Consider the following 15,343-nt stretch of genomic DNA (forward strand, 5'->3'; position numbering starts at 1 on the left):
AAAATTATAAATATATATTTTAACTCAAAAGTACAGTTTTTAAATTTAGTTTTTAAACAACAAAGTAATAAAAAAATAAATCTGATCGAGAAATCACTCATCTTTGGAAAAGAGAGTTTATTACAGAGAAATGGCTCTTTCCAAAATAAAAGCTATACTATACACTTCTTCTGGGCTATATTCTCAGCAGCATATTAAACATATCAGGTCCCCATAAGGAGACTCATGTGCTAACGGCTGTCTAAATGACTCGGGTAAAGTTTGTAGCATGCGTGCTTGTTGTTTTTGTCTGCTTCCACTTGTCTTTGCACTAGGATGCTGTCGGAGTAAATGTGCAGTCATATTCGTTGTGTTCCCACTAGTGCTGTCAGCATTAATCTTGTTGAAATGACGTTAACGCCACAACACGGCAAATCTCCGTTAACAAGCTATCGCGGATCGCCCCGTGCGTGGGGCTGGACGGCCAACACGTTAACGTAGGTCTTCGGGAGTGGGCTCTTCACTCCAAAAGACCTGAGTCTCCGCAGCAGGTACAGCCTGCTCTGCCCTTACCTGTAGAGGGCGTCTGAATTATGAGTCCAGTCCAGTTTGTTGTTCAGATGAACACCAAGGTACCTGTAGCTGTCCACAGCCTCAATGTCCATACCTTAAAAGCCTAAATAAAAGCCTCTTATTCCTGTCATAGGGGGACACAAATATAACCCTGTCCTGATTAAAGAATGGTCATTGCGCACGGAGGGTGCCCGATTCAGCCATGAGGCAGTCTCCAACATCGGCTGCAGACTCACCCACCCCCACTGCTGCTGTTCCGCCTCTGACACCTCAGACACTTCACACCTCCTCTATTCACCCTGCTCACTCCTCCCCACCCCAACAACAGCATCCAATACACACTCAACACAAGGCTCCAGCCTGTCTCTCTCAACCACCCAGGTTAGGAGGGAACTGAGGAGGATTAATGGCAAGAAGGCAGCGGGCTCAGATGGCATCAGCTCGAGGGTCGCCAGGTCCTGTGCGGACCAACTGTGTGGTGTTATGGAGCACCTCTTCAACCTGAGCCTGAGGCTGGGAAGAGTCCTACAGCTCTGGAAAACCTCCTGTGTTGTACCAGTGCCAAAGACTTCACGCCCCAAGGACCTCAACAGCTACAGGCCGGTGGCTCTGACATCCCACCTGATGAAGACCCTGGAGCGGTTGGTCCTGGCTCAGCTTCGGCGCCTGGTGAGCTCATCAATGGACCCACTTCAGTTTGCCTACCAGCCTGGCATTGGAGCGGATGATGCCGTCATTCACCTCCTACATCGTTCCCTCGCTCACCTGGATACCGCTGGGAGCACTGTGAGAATCATGTTCTTTGATTTCTCCAGTGCCTTCAACACCATTCTTCCCTGAAGGACAAGCTGGAGAACTCTGGAGTGGACCATCACCTCACTACATGGATTCTGGACTACCTCACCAACCGACCACAGTATGTGAAGACTCAGGGCTGTGTGTCGGACAGGGTCGGCTGCAGTAAGGGGGCCCCACAGGGAATGGTTCTGGCTCCGTTCCTCTTCACCATCTACACTGCAGACTTCTCCCACAACTCCACCCAGTGCTTCCTGCAGAAGTTCTCTGATGACTCTGCAATAGTCGGCCTCATCACTGGTGGGGATGACAAGGAGTACAGAGGACTGACTCAAGACTTTGTGGACTGGTGTCAGCTGAACTACCTCCAGATCAACGCCAGTAAAACCAAGGAGCTGGTTGTAGACTTCCGCAGGCACAAACATCCTCCACTGCAACCACTGAACATCCAAGGTATAGACATTGAGGCTGTGGACAGCTACAGGTACCTTGGTGTTCATCTGAACAACAGACTGGACTGGACTTATAACTCAGACGCCCTCTACAGGAAAGGGCAGAGCAGGCTGTACCTGCTGCGGAGACTCAGGTCGTTTGGAGTGGAGGGCCCACTCCTGAAGACCTTCTATGACTCTGTGGTGGCCTCAGCCATCTTTTATGGTGTGGTCTGCTGGGGCGGCAGCATCTCTGCTGGGGACAGGAAGAGACTGAACAGGCTGATCCGAAGGGCCAGCTCTGTTCTAGGATGCCCTCTGGACTCAGTGGAGGTCATCCCTGTTGGACAACATCTCCCACCCCATGCAGGACACTCTGACAGCACTGAGCAGCTCCTTCAGTGGGAGACTGCAGCACTACGGTGTGGGACGGAGAGATTTCGCAGGTCTTTCCTCCCCACTGCTGTCAGACTGCACAACAAAGACTTTAACTGATCAAACACACACATCCACAAATGTGCAATAACACTAATGTGCAATAATCTTTTCTGACATCGTTGTATTTTTACTCAGTTGTATATAGCATTTGTATTCTATTTTTATCTTATTGTATATTTTATTCTATTTTATTCTACTGTATATAGTATTTTATTCTATTCTGTACAGTTGTGTACTGTATTTATTCTTATTGTATTCTAATTTTTGCTCCATAACTTTTGCACTGTCCACTTCCTGCTGTGACAAAACAAATTTCCCACGTGTGAGACTAATAAAGGTTATCTTATCTTATCTTATGAGATATAAAGTGAACATTAACTGCAGTTCTCAATCATTCCACAGGGTGACATTACAACATAAAGAAACATAGTGATAAGCAGACACTTTGCAAGGGTTGACAGCCAACTAAGCTGCACTGTATACATGGCTGTAAATGCTGTTCTGTAAATGTCCTAAACAGACATGATCTGTAGTTTAATTCTGACTGCAGAATATCCGTGAATAAAAAGATGAAATAAAATACTGATTGAGTAGGTGCGTGAGTGTGAAACAGAAGGGGTGGAGGACTCTCTGTGTGTAGAAGGACAGAACAGTTCAAATACACTAATGATCTAGAGAGACACACAGGGGTGATGCTGAACTCTACATCATGTCTGACAGTGGAGTTGTTCACAGAGCAGTTCACTCTGCAGCACTGAAAATCATCTGCACATCGTCCCATTCATCTGTCAGACACTGAAGAATGAGTCCTTCCACTATAACAGAATTGATATATGAATCAAGTGTTTCCATAGGGACTCTTCATCAGCCGTCAGTCAGTAAGACAGCACATCCAGTACAGAGAGCAGGAGAGGAGTCGAGGAGGAGCTGTGTAGTGTAGCCAGCTTCCTTTTCAACTCTGAATGTTGAAAGGAAGTTCAGTCATGTTGGACTGAACTTGGAGAGCTGGACGCTCACACTTGCAGAGATTTTTAGCATCAAACCTGCCAATGTCATTCAAGTCCACAGTGGAAATAAACCACGAGACTCCTGAAACACTTTAGTGATGGATTATCTATGTTCACCTGAAAGAAACAGCTTCTGTGAGGTGATGACTCCTCTGTCAGTCACTTCTGGAGGAAGCTTTGTTCTCCACTCAACCTCCCAGTAACATGGCCCAGTCAGAGCAATGCTACATCAACATCATCCAGACACAGCTTATCCTCTCTTGGCACACACGCTGTCTTGTTTACCAAAATGACTTCACTCTGCAGAAAAAAACACAACATATTTTCTAACTGATTGTTTACAGATATTGACAGTCACCATCATCTCCTGTCTGTCAGTAATGCAGAATGTCCAATATGAAGATCTGGAGGGACCTGATTGCTGTTCAGAGCAAGAGTGGACCATTTCCTGTTGTTCCAGTCTTCATGTGTTCATAATAGGGCTGTCAACATTAATGCGGATTAATCCGTCATCACAATTAACGTGATTAAAATATTTAACACAATTAACCCATCTGGAATAACTCAAAATCCCTGAAATGTCTCTGTCAAAGCATTTTGGGCAGTTTCTCCAAAGTTTGTCCATTCTGCACTCCAGATAGGTTAAACGCGTTAAAATTTTAAGCTCGTTAACAGTGATGATGCGTTAACGTTGACAGCCCTAGTTCATAAACATATCTGTTTCTGAAATATCAGCTGACTAATAAACATGGATGCTGTCACTGAACTGAAAGCACTGACAAGACAGATGTATAAATATGTCTCGTGGAACTTGGCAGAACTTGTGCTCTCTATGAGTATTAAATGGTTACTAAATGCAATTTTGGTTCTCTGAAATAAGAGCCACTGATTTGCAGGCTTTAGTCAGAGTGATTCCAGAACTGTGACAGAGATGAAACTGACAAGTTGTACAGTGTTGAAAAAACAAGCAATGGCTTGGACATGTGCAGAGGATAGTGGATATATTGGATGTTTCAGGTTTGCAGGAAACACTGGGTCTTTGCTTTCATAAAACTCTGTTTAGGAAGATATTACTGGAGCACCACTCCAACATTCTACTGACCTCAGATCCTAAGATCCAGTCTACACTGCGGACTCTTCAGAAGCTCAAACAGCTGCTGCACATCTAAATTCTGCAACTTGTTGTAGCTCAGGTCAAGATGTTTCATATGAGAGGAGTTAGACTTGAGAGCAGAGACCAGAGCAGCACAGCTGATCACTGACAAACCGCAACGATACAATCTGAATAAAAAGTAAAACACATAAATACAATCATTTATAATCTAATCAGATCTCCTGAGTCAACCTATAACCTGTATGCCCAGTTGTAAGTGGCTATTGTATAAGAATCCTCCCAAAACTCTGTAATTATTAAATTACCAAATGTATGGTGCATAGATATGAAAACACTCTAAGTATGTTATCACTGCTGACGTAAAATTGAAGAGGGTGAGCAGAAGTTACATGCTTCTAATCAAATACACTTGATTAACTGATTATCAGTTTGTGGTGTCATGAAGTACTGTGTTTCAAAGTTTTGGACCCAGTATATAGGACACAGGGGACATGGTTCAAATACGTAGGCAGCTGTATTGCTGGAACCCAAAGGAACAAAATACCAAAATACAAAACTGGGGCAAGGCAAGAGCCGAGGAAATTCGAACACACAAGGCACACAGCATGAAAGAGGACACGACAATAAACAGAGGGAGACACAAGATAATGAGGGAGGATGAAATAGGTGGCAGGACAATTGGGATCAATCAGAAGACACCGGAAGTAAAACTGAATTTTAAAAAAGGGACAAAAAACTGTCAAAATAAAACAGGAAATAACTAACATGGAGACACAGACACAACCCTACAAACGTGACACAAGAACAGAAAGGTAAACAAGCATGGACCAGACCAGACCGACTTTACAAATGAGATACTAAGGAAAAAACACAGAGACAAGACTAAGACAGAAAAGACACGTAAGGGAACAAACAACATAAAGCTAGCAAAAAAAAATACAAAAATAAAAATGGTCAACTCAGCTTTTACAGGTCAGTGTGTGTGTGTGTGTGTGTGTGCGCACGCGCTGATCAATCAGTGTTAAATTATCAGACACTAATGTGATGTTACACTGAAGTAAATAAAATAAATGCTAGCATTTCACCGGACATCCTCAAAATATATTAGAATACATTGTGAAAAGAAAAATTTTTTAGATCATATATTGCAAGCGACAGGGTGAGTGAGAGAGAGGTAAGTAAACTGACCTCAGAGTCTCCAATCTGCAGTGTTGACTCTGAAGAAAATCACATAAGTGTTTCACTCCTGAATCTTGCAAGTTGTTGAGACTCAAGTCCAAATATTTCAGATGGGAGGGGTTGGACTTGAGAGCAGACACCAGAGCAGCACAGCTGGCGTCTGACAAACTGCAATCCCATAAACTGAATAAAGAATTATTTATAATCCAATCAGATGTGTTTAAGTGTTAAATGTGCGTCTCAACATTAGTACGTGCTGATGAACAAACCTTTCTCTAAAATGAGTAGTGACTTGGTCTGTGTTGTTAGTTCTATCCTTGTGTATAATCATCATCATGTCAGACTTCTACACACATCATCTAAATGTCAGTATAGCATTCAATAACCTGTTCATATCAGCACAGTTACTATGCCTCCACTGCAGCTCAGAAGCAAAACGCTGTGTAAACACCAAGAAAAAAAAACACACACAATGAGCCAATTTTGAAGGTATTTCACATCTGCTACAGGAACAAGTGGTCTTCAGCTGTCTCTTGTCATTTTTTGTGTGTGTATGTGTGTGTGTGTCGTGGAATTGCAAAACTCAATTCAATTATGCACCTATGCACCTACATCCACTAAAATCCAAGTCCTGGACACCCAAACCTCAAGGTTCATATAATTGGCATTAATTATGGAGCTGCTCATGGTTCTGTGATGGAACCAAATGTATTTGCATTATGCATGCTTCCCTTAGGTAGTGTTATTAGAAGGCATAGAATACATTTGCATTGCTATGTTGGGGTGATACTTAACTTTATCTGTCTATCTGTCAACAAAAACAGACAAACACACCAATTAATTAAACTGAAGAAATGTAAAGCTATAAGGACCTGGATCACCTCCAATTTACTGCTTCTGAATTAAGATAAAACTGTGGTTATTGTATGTGGGCCTAAAAATCATAGGAACATGTTTTCAAGTTTTTCATTTAGTGGGAATGAGAAACATATTGTGATGACTCTATGGGTCTTCATATTTTAATGTAAAGCAGCTTGAGTTCACTATTGTTGTGATCTGGCACTATGTAAATAAAACAGAATTGAAATTAAATCGAATATTGACATTCAAATTATTACAATATGTTCAAAATAAAAAAACAGTCTTGATGAACTGACCTTAGAGTCTCCAGCCTACAGTTTGCACTCTCTAGACCAGTAAACAGCTGCTTCAAAGCTGAATCAGGGAGTTTGGCTCCACTCAGGTCCAGCTCTATTAGATAGGAGGGACTGGACTTCAGAGCTGATGCGACAATTTCACAGTGACTTTCGGAGAGTTCACAGCTAGAAAGCCTGTGATGGCAAATATATCACCACACATGTTATAAAGTGGACAAATGAGTTTTCCTCCATTTGATGAGAAACATTTGAAAGATTTCCAGCTTCATCTACATAAATGGAACATTTAGAGTCTGTTGTCCAAACAGTATAGAAATTAAACTAAAATTAAACTAACTGAACATCATCAGATTGTATATTAGCACAATTTAAAATTGCTCTAACTGAACCATTACTTAAAATCAGTTACTTATTCCACTTGTGGTAGCTAACTATAATTTGAATTTGAAAGACAGAGATCCTCTCTACTTTTAAGACTAGCCTTTAAAATGTACTTTTTGTATTGCAAGGGCTGGATGAGATGGCCCTGAACCATCACTTTGTTATTCTTCTATCATCTCATGCTGGGAATTTTCCATAATGAACTCTTTTGCAAGCGCCTGGGTATGAGATAGGCCACCATGAACTACTCAAAGATGCAAGTAGGTCAGACAATGTAAGACTGACAGTGGCAATGTGGCTATTCTAGCAGACAGGAAATCAGACAGAATGACCATGAGAAGCTAGAAAAGTACTGTCAAAAGATCTTGTCAATTTCTGCAGGATGAGTCTTTCTCTCATGTAATCGGTACTTTACAACATAGATTTGAGCACAAATTATTTTTTGATGATAACTATATCTGGTCTTACCGTGCCTTTCTGCAGTTTCTTATAGCTGGAATAAGTCTTCGTTGTCCCTCCTCTGATGTATTATACTTATTCAGGTCCAGGTCATCCAGAACCTCCTCTGACATCTGGAGCATGTAGGCCAGAGCTGAGCAATGGATGTCAGATAGTTCCTTCTCTGATCTGTTTTCTGACTTCAGGAACTCTTGGATCTCCTGATGTACTGAGAATTCATTCATCTCCATCAAACAATGAAAGATGTTGATACTTCTATCAGGAGAGATTTTATCACTCTTCATCTTCTTCAGATTATTGATGACTCTCTGGATGATTTCTGGACTGTACTCCATCTTATTGAGCAGACCTCCTAAGAGTCTCTGGTTGTAGTCTAGTGACAGGCCATGAAGAAAGCGGACAAATAGATCCAGTTGGCCATTCTTACTTTGGAGAGATTTCTGCATGACAGTGGAAAGAAAGTCCTCTTGAAAATAGATGGCCATACCATCATCAAAATCACCAGTAAATAAATCTGGAAAATCATTTCTCAGAAACTTCTCCAGCACCTCTTCCTTCCTGTTGCTGTAACAGTGGAACATGTAGACAGCAGCCAGAAACTCCTGAATGCTCAGATGAACAAAGCAGTAGACTGGTTTCTGGAAGATCGCACACTCTCTTTTGAAGATCTCTGTACAAATGCCTGAGTACACTGAGGCCTCTGTGACATTCAGACCACACTGCTCCAGGTCTTCTTGGTAAAATAGGATGTTTCCTTTCTCCAGATGTTCAAAGGCCAGCCTCCCCAGCTTCAGGAGAACATCCCTGTCAGCCTGCATCAGCTCCTGTGGACTCGTCTCATGTCCCTCATGGTATTTGTGCTTCTTTCTCTTTGTCTGAACGAGCAGGAAGTGTGAGTACATGTCAGTCAGGGTCTTGGGCAGCTCTCCTCTCTCCTCTGTAGTCAACATGTGCTCCAGAACCGTAGCAGTGATCCAGCAGAAGACTGGGATTCTACACATGATGTGGAGGCTCCTGGATGTCTTCATGTGGGAGATGATTCTGCTGGACAGCTCTTCATCATTGAATCTGCTCGTGAAGTACTCCTCCTTCTGGGCGTCAGTGAAACCTCGTACTTCTGTTACCCTGTCAACACATATAGTAGGGATCTGACTGGATGCTGCAGGTCGGGAAGTTATCCAGACGAGAGCCGAGGGAAGCAGATTCCCCTTGATGAGATTTGTCAGCAGCTCGCTGACTGATGACTTCTGTGTGACATCAGACACAAGCTTCCTGTTGGTGAAATCCAATGAAAGTCTGGTTTCATCCAGGCCATCAAAGATGAACAAAAGTTTACAGACAGCTAGCTTCTCTGCTGTGACCTTCTGTAATGCTGGATGGAAAACATGGAGCAGCTCTAGAAGACTGTACTGCTCATCTCTGATCAGGTTCAGCTCCCTGAATGAAAGCAGAATCACCACACTGATGTCTTGGTTCTCCAAACCTTCTGCCCAGTCCAGAGTGAACTTCTGTACTGAGAAGGTTTTTCCAATGCCGGCAATGCCATTTGTTAGAACAACTCTAATGGGTCTCTGTTGGTCAGCCAAAGCTTTAAAGATGTCCTGGCACCTGATTGGAGTGTCATTGATGGTCTTGGAAGCTGTCTCCAGCTGCCTCACCTCATGTTGGGTATGAACTTCTTCTCTCTGTTCCTCTGTGATGTAGAGCTCAGTGTAGATCCTGTTGAGCAGAGTCCCACTTCCTGTTTCATCACTTCCTTCAGTCACATGTTCACATCTCCTCCTTAGACTGATCTTATTTTCATCTAAAACGTCCTGCAGACCAACATCTGGTAAAAGAAAGAAAAACAGTGATGCTAAATAGATAGAAAACTCTTTAATACCCAACACAATAAGAAGTCCAGGCTTTAGATGTTCAGTTGTACTTTGAGCACAACCTCTCTGACTGGTGGTCTGCAGTCTGGACCTGCATCCAAACTGTGGACACAAGGAGTCTCTCCCTTGTCTGCAGAACCAGTGTCTACAATTGGTAGAGACTGGATCCTTCAGGATGTCCTGACACAAGGCACAGTAGGACAGCTGCTCCTCCACAATAACATAACTCTTCTCTCTGTGGACATAAAGGAAAGAATATTCTGACCAGAAAAATACACAGTAAAGTCAGAAATATAGACTTTAAATGTAATTACTCAGTTCAGCAGATACAGTCTCTTACTTTTCGTCTAAGGTTGCGGGTTCATCACTGAAGTTTGGATTATGCTCTTTGGACCAATCACTCTTCGCAGACACACAGCTAGATTCTGCAGATGATGTGATGTGTATGTGGTGTTGATCTCTGGAAACACAAACAAAGCATAAAAAACTAACCCCCCAAAAACCCTTGTCATTCATGGACATAAAATGTTTTTTGTTGGGTTTTTTTTTTCATGGCAGCTTTTGAGACCGTTTTGGGTTTTGTCATGAAATTAGGCTGAGCAGTCAGGCCACTGTGATTAAGAGAGGGTTTAAGAAGTGCTCACTTGTAACTTCCTGATAGCATCACATTCAAAAGCACAGACTATTGACTCAAACATAGGCTGCAGGTAGTCCAACTTTTCCAAAATGGCACATTATTACATTCCATTGCCATAAGGGTTGCTTAGTCTCCCAGCACAGTCTCAAGTGTATGAAGGTCCAGCAGACAGGCAATTAATCTAGGAGTAAGTTAAACAGAGCCGTAGAATGTCCTTACCAAACAATTGTCTCTAACCAAAAAATTAGAAACAGACTTCATGAGGGTGACCTGACGGCCTGACATCCTCTAGTGGGATCTGTGCTTCTTGCCCAGCACCATGAATGATGCTGGTGAAGTGGCTGCTGGGTTCCTCCTGGCCTACAACAATGTCCAACCTCATGTGTCCAGGGAATGCAGCTATTCCTGGAGGAACTGGCTGACCCCCACGGTTGGCTGACCTGAATCTAATAAAATATCTCCTGGACATTATGTTTTGGTCCATCTTGGATCACCAGGTTGCACCTCAGACTGTCCAGGAGCTTAGGGATGCCCCAGTCTAAATCTGAGACCAGATTCTCAATGACAACATCCATCATCTCATTAGGAGCATGCCCTTACGTTGGTATTTGGCCTGCATGAAGCACATGGGAGCCACATAAACTACTTAATACCAGTTTGAGTTGCAGCAATGAAATTTTGGTGAAATAAACAAGCCTGCCACAAAATTTTTCACTTTAAACTTTGGGGTGTCTTTGAATTCAGCCCTCTGTATATTGATCATTTCCATTTCCATCAAACAATGTTTCATTCCTAACATATTACCCAGTCCATAACAGTATAGATATCCAGCATCATTCTTTCCCTATTGACATCTAATGTGTTTTCCAAGTGTTCCTTTTATTGAGCAGTGAGCAGTGTGTACTTCTAGTCAGCAACATCAGCATCTGTTTATCTACAGTTCAGCTTTTGCCATTATATTGTGACCAGTTCTTTTCAGGGAGATGACTTCATGGTCTTTGGTGGGTAAACACATTAGAAAGCAGTTGGATATAGTAAAGAGCGTCAGTAGGTTTGAATGACTTTTTGTTCAATAGAAAAAGGTTAAAAATCAGAAAGTGGGTTAATCTGACACAATTAAACAGCATTTAGTTTTGTCTTCCTATGAAATGAATTATCTTCAGTTTGATCTACAGACAGAAAGTATCTCTTACTTAGTGTCTGAGGGTCTAGGTTCAGTGTTGAACACTGGAGGCTGAGCTTTGGACCAGTCACTCTTCATAGATAGACAGCTGGATCCTGGAGACTCTGCTCTGTAATCCTCTTGATGCAGATCCCTCATTTTCAGTGCATCTGAGAGAACCCGGCAACACTGAAAGACAAAAACTTCACACCTAGAACAGGAAGTAACACACACATACACACTGCAGACAGGAGTCTAGAGTGGAATAAACCAAGCTGACAATTCTCATAAATGAGCAGATCCTTATTTTCTCTTGCAGTCCACGGAGAAACAGCAGACTCCACGTTTATTTTTCTCCACCATGCTCCTGTGTATGCTTGTCACAAGCGCGTGTACCAAATGTGCTACAGGTACAAAGATGTTCAGAATTGAGGCACATCTTTTCATTCAAAAACAATTGTTTATGATTATTCTTGCACCATATAAATGCACAATAACAATTACCTTCTTTCCCTCCTTGAGCTCCATTTCTGTAAAATGACGTTTGAACTCTAAATACTTTCACTATTGAGCAGAAAACCACTTCCTGCCATCTCAATTTTCAGGAAATCACATGCATGCATTACTGTACACGAGAACTGTTTATCACTGAACAAAGCCAAGCAGTTACAGCAAGTCTGCCACACAGAAAATGGATGAATATTTTTCTTGGTTTTATGGAAACTCAGAACCTGTAGAGTTACTTGGAGATCCTGTGATACACCACCTAAATGGTTTTCTCACTTATCATTTGGAGACAGGGGCGATTTTAGCCCATTTTTGGGGGTGCTTCAGCACCCCCAAAATGAATCAAAGCACCCCCAAAGATTTCTTACTTTTTTTTGACAATATTTGTTGTTTGTGTGACACACTATTAAAAATATAAAAAATATACAGTACTTAATTGAGATGGAAGATTTAACAGCAAAAGTTTAGATAACCACCCCCCCCCCCCCTCCCAAAATGGTTTGTTCCAGCTCGGCTCTACCCTGCTCTGCAGCGCCGTTGCTGCCAGAGCGATGGTGGCTGTTACGCAGCGGAGCGGAGGTGTGAGTGCCTGGCTTAAAACAGGACATATTAGCTGCATTTAACCTTCAGTTACTCTTTATATAGTTTGGTAGGAGTCAGACCATGTTTCTTTTTAGCTGAAAAACATTACACCCAGGTAACCTGCAGTGTTGAAAATGTCTTTTCCGACGATGTTTGCTACCCTACAATCCGTCCTGCTCTGTAGTAAAATCAGTGATATTTGACCGTCCCGTTGCGCCCATTGAAATTTATATAGCCTATTTAAAATCTAAAACTTAACATTATCTAGCCTGCTGTTGTTACTACTGTCCTGTTTGAAATGTAATGAGAGAAACTGGTTATTTTGTCATATGTGCATGTGCCGATATTGAACCCAAGTTACTAACTAGCTAACTGACTGGATGCAGTACAAAGAGGCAGCCAGGTTCATAATGGATATGAGGAAGTTTTTTCAAAAGAAGGAGCCACATTTAGGTAAAAGTGTAAAATCAAATGATCCATCAATAAAGGATAATGTTGGATCAGTGTTTCAATATTTGTATCCTTTATTAGATGTGCATGTGGTTTGGTTATTTGCGTTTTGGTTGAAAGTACACTGAGAGAGGACTTTTTTTTATTAGTGATCTTAATAGTATTTTTTTTTTTAATCTAATTGAATACAATCTATTTGTGTATGATTGTCAGTCCAAAGAGGGAGAGAGGAAAGAGGAGAACATGAGGAGAAAGTACAAGATCAGGAAGAACCAGGTAAGGAAACAGACAGGGAGTACTAACAGGCAAGACAGAAACTAATTTTACTCATACAATCTGGAAGTTGTGTTCTCCCTATATTAAAGCTGCTATACAGAATCTGCTAAACAAACTGGGTTGTCAGCCCTGGACTGCATTACCATATTGAGCTTCAGTCAGAGGAAGTCGGGTTGCCAAAAACTTTTTGAAGCTCAAGAGTGAGGCTGGTGCCATTCCAGATATGTTAACATTGTACAATCTTCTGGATAATCAGATCTTCCCCAAACTGAAAACTGTTATTCAGGTTGCCCTAACAAACCCAGTTAGCAGCTGTAGCTGTGAGAGGTCTTTTAGTGTCTTGAGTCAGCTCCATACCTGGCTGAGAAGGACCATGGGTCAAAGCAGACTCCAGCACCTGGCTGTGATGTCAGTTGAGAAAGAGATGCGTGAGAGACTTGACCACCAAAATGTGACAGATTTACCAACCTCAAGGTGAGGCGACATAGGTTAAAAGAAAAGAAAAAATCTGCAGAGCCATAGTAGTATCTGCAGTAAAGATCTTTTCATATATTGTATACATTGTACCATAGGCCAAGGTCTCTCAATTTTCTAATTTTTTAATAATATTTTGTACATTTCAAGGACTCTTCTATTTTTGGAGCGTATTTTTTATGTATCTATTTTATATTATACATACACATTAAAAGTGAATCTCTGTCCAAAAAATGCACTGAGTTTACTTTTTACTCACTATGAGCATCACTCATTATTCTCCCGCAGTAATTAAGGTTAGGATATGTTTTTTTTTATTCCAATCCATTCTTCTTTAGCAGCATTAAAATAACCTTTATCAGATTTGATGGTTTTGTTACAGACTTTTCAAAAAAGTGTTTTGCTTTTCTTTCACAAATGTGGGGATTAAATTGTGTTAAAACGTACAAAACAGTGATGTCATGTTTTGTGACGAGGACCGAGGCACAGAGAGACTTGATGAATTTAAGAATCTTATGATTTAATAAAGAAATTTGCAGACTTGCACAGAGAGGGTAAAATTATGATGAGTGATAATGGAGATGAAGTCAGCAGACGATGAGGACAGAGAGGAACAGGGGTTTAAATGCACCAAGGAGACATTCAGAGAGAACTCGGGACAACTGGAGACATTTAAGGATGCAGGGACTGACAGAGACAGGGAAGACGTCTCATTATGACGAGTAAAGTTTATCTTGCCTGGATGGGCAGCTCTCTGGGTGCTCAGCACCCCCAAAGCTCTGATCCTAGAATCGCCCCTGTTTGGAGATTTTCTTTGATCCCTCACTGACACTGAATCTTTTGTAAAAACAAACAAACAAACAAAAAAAAGCAATAATTGAAAAAAAAAATAGGAGTAGAAATGACATACACTATAGGTAAAATGTCAGCTATTCTGGTGGTTAACATGGAATAAGGTCAGTAAAGTGAAAACTGTTGCAGTTTTTAGCGCTACAGTCGTGGATGTTTATGCTGCTAGCCTGCTAGCCTAAAGTTCACTTGAAGACTACACCTTTGAGTTGACGGATAGTGGTGGGCAGTGTTGGGACTAACGCGTTATTAAGTAACGCGTTACAGTAACTAAGTTATTATTGTGGTAACGAGCACAGTAACTAGTTATTATGCCAAAACCAGGAACGCATTACTCGTTACTGGGATTTAGATAGGCGTGTTATTCGTTACTTCGTGTGGTGGCTATCGCGGAGCTTCCACAGATTCAATAACATTAGCAAGTGGTGGAGGCCAGCAGGTGGATGAAGGAAAAGGGAGGCAAGAGAATAGACCCGAAGCGGCCGCTGGTCCGAGAGTGTCAGGTGAACTGAACTTCAGGTAAGAAGTTATAACCTGCAGTCCATCTGGGTCAGATATGAACCAAGTTTAGGTGGAGTTTATTTTCGTTATGCTGACTTTTTTGTACTGCGTGCTAGCTAGCATGACGGAGTTTCTATACAGCTGGGTGGGTGCTATGTTACTGATGTTGAACTTTATTTTGTTCATAAGGTTAATTATTGGAGTTGCCAACCGTCCCATAAAAAACGGAATCGTCTCGTATTCAGAGAAAATATTACGCGTTTCGTATTGAGGTGAAAATGAACAGTTTGTCCCGGACTTCAGCTAGAATGAAAAAGACACAAAGCTGCAGCTTTGTGAGGGAGTTATTCTGTGTTTACGCCGCAGCTGCCTCTTCTTCTCTCATCCTCTCACCCTCCCTCTCCTGTTTCTACTTCAATCATGAAACTGATCAATGATCAGCTGATTGGCTTTTCTCTCTTGTTTATTTATCGCCCACTTTGCGCCAGAAAGAGGAAACCAGCGGATGTTGCGATAAA

The 15,343-nt window shown here is 41.8% G+C and overlaps 1 protein-coding gene across 3 annotated transcripts; it reads right to left on the reverse strand.

Annotated features, from left to right (window-relative positions):
• Positions 1–4,326: 4,326 nt before the first annotated feature.
• On the reverse strand, positions 4,327–11,714 carry LOC102788947 (protein NLRC3-like). Of its 3 annotated transcripts, XM_087831110.1 has the most exons (8): positions 11,218–11,345; positions 10,281–10,310; positions 9,438–9,622; positions 8,016–9,368; positions 7,523–7,979; positions 6,674–6,847; positions 5,526–5,699; positions 4,327–4,504 (listed from the first exon to the last, which is right to left on the reverse strand). In XM_087831110.1, exons 1-8 carry the CDS (start codon positions 11,343–11,345, stop codon positions 4,327–4,329), a joined length of 2,679 nt encoding a protein of 892 aa, XP_087687236.1. The 3 variants fall into 3 exon arrangements, with proteins under 3 accessions (XP_087687236.1, XP_087687234.1, XP_087687235.1); XM_087831108.1 differs by lacking the exon at positions 10,281–10,310 and adding exons at positions 9,728–9,847; positions 11,691–11,714 and having other exon boundaries at positions 7,523–9,622; positions 11,218–11,375; XM_087831109.1 differs by lacking the exon at positions 10,281–10,310 and having other exon boundaries at positions 7,523–9,341.
• Between the last annotated feature and the right edge of the window lie 3,629 nt (positions 11,715–15,343).

This window comes from Neolamprologus brichardi, chromosome 17, assembly GCF_056152115.1.
Source record: "Neolamprologus brichardi isolate AB-2024 chromosome 17, ASM5615211v1, whole genome shotgun sequence".
In the NCBI taxonomy this organism is placed as follows: domain Eukaryota; kingdom Metazoa; phylum Chordata; class Actinopteri; order Cichliformes; family Cichlidae; genus Neolamprologus; species Neolamprologus brichardi.

Coding starts and splice junctions, on each gene's coding strand:
- LOC102788947 (XM_087831108.1), bottom strand. CDS start 11,714: ATGGAGCTCAAGGAGGGAAAGAAG. Junction 9,623..9,727: donor CCCGCAACCTTAGACGAAAA/GTAAGAGACTGT, acceptor TTATGTCCACAG/AGAGAAGAGTTATGTTATTG. Junction 4,505..5,525: donor TGCAGATTGGAGACTCTGAG/GTCAGTTTACTT, acceptor CTTTTTATTCAG/ATTGTATCGTTGCGGTTTGT.